At 31.5% G+C, this 7151-nt stretch overlaps 1 protein-coding gene across 1 annotated transcript in view; it reads left to right on the top strand.

The window, feature by feature from the left end:
• Positions 1–2526: 2526 nt before the first annotated feature.
• Positions 2527–7151, top strand: part of LOC139516578 (uncharacterized) — a 36422-nt gene continuing 31797 nt past the window's right edge. The window contains exons 1-3 of the mRNA XM_071306757.1: positions 2527–2619; positions 3917–4384; positions 6138–6316. Of these exons, the coding sequence (XP_071162858.1) occupies positions 2577–2619; positions 3917–4384; positions 6138–6316 (690 nt within the window). The 5' untranslated portion in view covers positions 2527–2576. The remainder of the gene's footprint in view (positions 2620–3916; positions 4385–6137; positions 6317–7151) is intronic.

Below are 7151 nucleotides of genomic sequence, written 5' to 3'. Positions count from 1 at the left end.
AACTTCTCTGAAACCACACATAGTATTGCATAAAACTTTTTACTGACAGGAAATTTTGATTCAATTTGTTTTCTAAGCATACGCCCTGTGAATTTAATATAGATGTGCATATCACAAGAAAGTGCTATCAGTTGACTTTTTCAGGAGTTTTGAGTCTTTAAATTTAGACATCTGATGAGTTTTGTTTGCAAAATGACAATTTGGGGGCATGAGGTATATGAGCATGCTCACAAAGGTTCTTAAATTAATTATATAACATTATAAAATTCAAACCACATTCATTTTAGTTTATTTTTGTGGTATAGATTTGACAAAAATATTAACTTGACAGATAAAAAATCTGGACCAAGTTTTAAGAATAAAGTGTGAAAGATGGATTACAAAATCTCTCATATCTATTGATTCAGAAATGTTTAACTGTATATATGATGACCATAAAAACCAGGTTCAGTGGATCCTTCAAATGTAAAATTAAAATTATGTTTTTTTTTTAAAATTTTCTAGCAATTTAAAGCTTCTTATAGGAGACAGGCACTTGTTTATTATTTAAGATTATTATAGTTTTGGTCTTGATTTGACAGAGCCTAAAAGCATGATTTATCAGACGGCATCAACAACTTGTGTTAGTTTAAGGGAAACCACTAATAATAAATCATGATATTTGGCCTACAGTTGGTTAAGTATTGCCACATCTCATTTACATGGAGGTTCTTTGGTCTTATCCCCTCAGCCATGGTCTATTAACCTTAGAAAGACATCTGCTTAGTTCAAATGTTAAAGATTATGATTAGGTCAGTTTTCTAGAAAACAACTAATTGTACATAAAAAGTAAAATCACAAAAATACTGAACTTGGAGGAAAATCGAATCGGAAAGTCTATAATCACATGGCAAAATCAAATAACAAAACACATCAAAAACGAATGGACAAGAACTGTCATATTCCTGACTTTGAACAGGCATTTTCAAATGTAGATTTGTGAATGATGTTTGGTAAGCAGATGCATGAGCACAGTCACATCTTTTCCGCTTTGAGATTTTTAAGCCGCTGTCCCTTGGTCATGGTCTATTGAAATATTTGCATACTGTAAACCAACAAATTTTCGTAGGCCATTCGATTTTTGCAACTTTTGTGAGTAGAACAGTTACATCAAACTTGGATTTTTCCTTATTTATCTTCATCAAATAAATTTTCGAATTGCAAAATTAAATCACAGTGATGTTAGAAAGGGCTAAACGTGATCAAGTATCCGCGAAAATAAGTTGGTTTTACAGAATTTAATATGATAAAGGTTTGTGATTAGTTCAGTTTAGATAAGTTATTGATGTTTGGTATGCTGTTTTATAAAATTGGTACATTTCATGGAGATAAATTGTTGTCTGCTCTTTGGTCGGTTTGTTGTCTCTTTGACACATTCCCCATTTCCATTCTCAGTTTTATGTTTCCTCAGTCATGGTCTATTGACCTCGAAACTTTTGCAGAGTTTACATGTAAATGTAGATGTGGTTAGGTCCGTTTTGAGGGAACAATTACAATTTAATGAAGATGTTTGGTAAGCAGTTGTATTATCACTGCAATTTGCATATATCATTTTCAAAGAAATTATTTGGCCCTGTATCTTCAGTCATGATTCTTTGACATATTTTTTATGTTAAATTATTGTCATTTTAATTTCACGTATTTTACTATCAAATTGCATGCAGGTGAGAAAAATCTTTGTGTCAATAATTACCTGTTTATTGGTAATGGTTATTATGCAGAGAGCTAATGAAAACTCAGATAGTTATTAATATTATCAGTATAAACTAATTGACAGTTGTTGTAATTTTCCTCAATTATCCCTTTCTGTTTAAGACTCGGCATATGTCTAACATAATAAAATACATTCTAGAAATAGAAGTATGTATACAGAAAATACACTAGGTACTATTAACTTGACGAATAGGCAAAAGTTGCATTAGCTTTGATAACATTTTTTTAAGTATGAAAGTAGAGTTAATTCAATTGAACATGATTTAGGAAATCATACTCATCAGTTATGCTTCAGACCACATACTGTGACATGGGTCCAGACCCGATTTTGATCTTATCCTGTATTGTTCTCACAAGACTTTAGCAGATGTGATTTTGAACCTTATCTATAAACAAATATATGCATCAAAAGAGCAAAATGAACCTAGTTATTTCCTTTGTTGCATATTGTTTATCTTACATATTCTTGTAGTATCCCCACTCATGTTTATATCAGCGCATGAAATTGCTTTGTGTTACCTTCTATTTTATCTCTAAAATTTCCTTAACAGAAAATAGATAAGTGGTCAACTAATTTTTGATTAACTTATTGTATCTTTATGCCATTATGCCTGTTAATTTTAAAGCATTTAAAATAGCTTGCATTATGTACTACTTGTGTTATTAAATTCAATGTGTCAGCTATATTTTAAATTGAACGAAAACATATCAAGTGTTGTCTCTAATTTTTAATGTGATTTCAACCTTTAATAATTCATTATAAAATAACGGGTCTATCGATCATATTCCGTTAAAGGCTCGGAGCAGTATAAAATGAAGCCTCAATGCTAAACCAGGGAACAACGAAAATGCTATCGAAGTGGATAGGTAAGACAATTCATTGTATTGTATTGACGCCCTGAATTGTGATATACGTATTTATCTTCGTTTTTTAGATTGGCGATTTTTTTTTATCAGATTTTTTGAATTTTTCTTACACTCGACTTTAGTGTCGCTTTCTCAAGTTTAATATACATTTCAGATAATTAAATTACTCGCTTTTTTAAGCATGCCTCTACTGCTTCTTGGTCGCTTGCTTTTTTTTTTAATTATTATTTTGGTTTAGTTTTTGACCGACATGGAATTTGTCATATCCACACACTTTAGTGCAACTTTGTATCTCGGTGCTATACAAATTATATTTTGGGGATTTGCCAAAGCGAAAAATTGACCTTTATGGCTTTATTTCGGAGTACTCATTTGATATCCGCAACTTATTTACATATTCGCTAATTCTTATTTTAGAAATGATGTTACAGCTATATTTACTATTTCCTTTTCGTGAAGTAAGAAAAGTAAATGTTTTTTTACTGAAAATAAATAAAACTGTCATTCAATCGATGGCAATTGATGCCAGTCTTGCTACAACCAAGTCTTCTTTATCAAATAACGTTATAGAACTTCTAAATCGCATCCGAATTCAGAAGAAGAAAACAATGATTAAATATGGACTTCTGAATATCTTTCATCACCACATTATTCACCAAAAGGAGCTAGTTTAGATATAAGTAAAGATAATATTTGGAGACGTTTCTAACTTTGGACAAGCACATACACAGCTGTTTGAGTTTAACTAATTTAAAAAAATATTCTTGTCCATCATGATCAGAAAAAATACAGTGGAAACGAAACACGCACAAATACGAACTCAATTTAAAAACTTACATTCTTTCGTACTCGATCAGTTAAATTTGAATTGCATTTTGTTCAAAATAAAACGAAAATTCATTAGAGAAGAAATATATAATATGAAGAAAGATGTTCAAATTTTGATAATTTTAATGTTCTACCATAATGCATAGTATTTACGAGCTTTGGACTTTTATTTCTCATAACATTAACATCGCACTGCATAATGCTTGTTATATTTCAAAACGTTTTCTTTTGATATAACGCATGTAAGCAGTACATTGTTTACAATACTAGCGAGACATGTTCTAGAATATAGGTAGCACACGTTTTTCTCAAAGTAACACCAGTATCTTGCGACGAATTTTGTAATGCCTAAATAGTTTACTACATAACAAAATTGAAATATTGATCAATTGATTAGTTTACATATACTAGAAAGAAACTTGTTTTTAAATATAAACCTCGTCAATTGATAAATTTTACGGAACTTCAGCTTTCGGTTTGGTTCTGGTAATTATATCCTATGCATCAGCTACAGACCAAAGAAGTCCATACAATAAAACTGAAGGTACAAAGGACCTACCCACCAAAACCGATACAGTTACAGATAAGTCATATATTAAAGATAATCAAGAATCTGCTTCTGTAAAAGATCCACCTGATGGAGATGAAAAATCAAATGACCCTGTCAAAAATGACGAACCCATCAAAAACGACCAAAATATACAAGCAGGAAGCAGGTCTAGTGATGAGACTGGCGACGACAATGGACCACCAAATGGACAAACAGAGAGTTTCCACTGTGAAATGATACCATCACCTCACATGAGAGCTTTTAGTTTAGACGAGCAATCTGGAAGGAAAACATTTTCAGAACCGTTTAAGGCCATGATGCGTCGATCAAACAATGACAAAGAGATATTAATGAAACTTCAGGCTCTAACGACAATGTTAGAGGAATGTAAGTAATAAATTAATTTCAATATCTAACTTCCTTTAAAACTCATTCAAAAGGGCTATTGATGCAGAACCATTACTGGTATATTTCGTTTTGCTTTTTCTAGACCATGTTCTTTCACTTCAACATGAGACAAATTTTATTACGTACTCGCCGCGTCACTAAGCGTCGCCCCTGTCCGCCTGTACGTCCGTCCGTAAGAGGGTAGAATTCAATATGAAAAATACTATAAATTTACAAGTGTATTCAAAATTACTATTAACTATTAGTCATACTTATTATTAGGAGTTATCTTTATTCACCTGTATGTGTTACCTGCCAAAAAAAATGCGCGCAAATGTTATCATAAACTGCACGCAAACGTAACACATTTTAATCCCCATATGCGCATAAATGTTAAGTGCCCTCTAATCCATGTTATGTTATGAATTAAAGAGAGTATATGATAAAACATTTTCTTTACAAAATCCAAAAACCCAATCTTGATTTAATGTGTTGACTATATATATGAAAAAGAAGCCTGTGTAACTGAACTGAAGGACAACCTACTTCCGATTCCTTCACAAAGGCTGATAAATTTCTATAAACGTAGTCTGTTGTTTTATGGTTTACGAATGAAAGGGAAATTGACTGTCCCTTTGGTATCTTTCGTCCCTCTTTTAAGGTATATGTGACATTGTCAATCATTGCAAAATCAGTACATAATACATACATACAATCACTCACAAACTCTTCTAAATAATACCATTTTCTATACAATATTTGATCCATGTGATCATCTTACTTGCACTAATGCTCTTACAATACTTTTCCACTGAACGATAAGCAACGAATTATCAATCTTACGATACCTCATTGTCATTAATCCGCTTTACTAACTGAATCAAACACAATTTACCTATAATGCTATTTTTCAAAAAGGAAAGCATTCTATTACTCATTTCAATATTTGTATGAAAAAGATTTTACAATGAAGGTGTAAACTAATAAAGAATGATATTATATTATATATTTAATTCGTCATAATAACAGCCCAACAATGTTAGATCTGTAAATTTGCGGAAGCATATATATCATTCTCTAACACTTTACTCTTTTACGCTATACCTCCCTACTGTATAGGAAAAAAACCTCTTTAACCATTGCTCCAATAGTTATCAAAGGTACCAGGATTATAATTTAGTACGCCATACCCGCTTTTCGTCTACATAAGACTCATTTGTTACGTTCATCTCAAAATATTAATAAAGCCAAACAAGTACAAAGTCGATCCAAAACAGTTCCTCTTTACAGAAAACACGCGGAATATAACCCACCTTGGTAGAAAAATACACCTTTTACCATGCTCCAAACACAATTCATCTCTACAGCATAAACGTTTTATTGAAGTTTACACCAACTAAAGCACGGTACATATGTAATGCTAGATTTGAAATCTATCAAAGACTGAAAAAACTAAATACATTTATCTTAGATACCAGGATTAAACATTTGTACGCCAGACGAGCCTTTCGATTTCAAAGACTTATCAGTGACGCCCATTTAAAAATGCGAAAAAGTACAAATACAGATACTATTACCATACATAAAAAAGACTAAGATTGTTTAGTCATAGCCAATGTGAACCATAACTACCATTCAAAATAACATGTAGCAGGGTAAAAATTAAATTAACACATAATGTTTTCAACCCTATGAAGTTCACCCAACATTTCCTATTTGACACATTATATATTTCACTATGTGTATTTTATAGTTTTGAAATCGCTTCATCCTTTATCCACCAAGATGGCTATCCGGCAGCTGTTTAGGTCCTTAAACTTAGCTGACCGAGGGTTATTATTAAGAATAAAGTCTTTGTTTCGAGTTGGTTCAACCGAGGATTTTACAGCAAAAGAGTTTAACGATTTTATCAGTGTCATAAGAGCGCTTGACGTGAGTATACACTAATGAAAGTTCTGTCTTGTCAAATTATTTGAAATATGAGATATATGCAGCATATCATAGGGGTAAATTCAGTAACACAATCTCCCATTGACTCTAATGCAAATCTATAAAGGCAACAGTAGCATACCTTTGTTCTATGTCTTGAATTAAATTTATACCCGATTTACCTTTAGAAATCAAACGTTTCATTTATCATTCATTAAAGTAAAAATGTAGTCCCATTTTTTTCAACAATTAATACATAGGGTCTTGCGGCGTTTTTAGACATGTATATGGCCTTGGTTACAAACACTGTAGATTCGCACTTGACTCCTATAACGTTTCAACCCTGTAGTGAAAAAATTAATTGCATTCAGCATTTAATTTCATTTTCTTTATTTTTCTAATTGTAGTTTTGATCCATCTATCAGAAAATAATTATTACAAACATTATCTTATAATCAAAAGAGCACAGGACTTCATTGATTATCTTCAGTGTAATACAGAAAGATCTTCCCCAAATGGGAGACACTATAGAATATATATATATATCTGGAATCAGGAAAAGTAGACGTGCATGTTATAATTAAAAAATCGGAAATTTTAAACTATCGAATTTTGTATTGTTTTTCGTAAAAATGTTTTGTGTAAAAATATGAACTTGCTAACCAATATAATTAACTGAGATGGACAACAACTATCTCTACATAGAACAAGTTTTCCTTTCTTCTTACATTTGTAGATAAATCTGTTGTGAAAAAATGTGGGTTTTGATTCCTGATTCATGCTTGGATAATACAATAAAACGGAATACATGTCATGCTTTTTTAGCTCACCTGGCCCG

Source organism: Mytilus edulis, chromosome 3 (assembly GCF_963676685.1).
Source record: "Mytilus edulis chromosome 3, xbMytEdul2.2, whole genome shotgun sequence".
NCBI lineage: Eukaryota > Metazoa > Mollusca > Bivalvia > Mytilida > Mytilidae > Mytilus > Mytilus edulis.
Note: the sequence above shows the minus strand (reverse complement) of the source record. Positions and strands in the feature narration are given on the sequence as shown.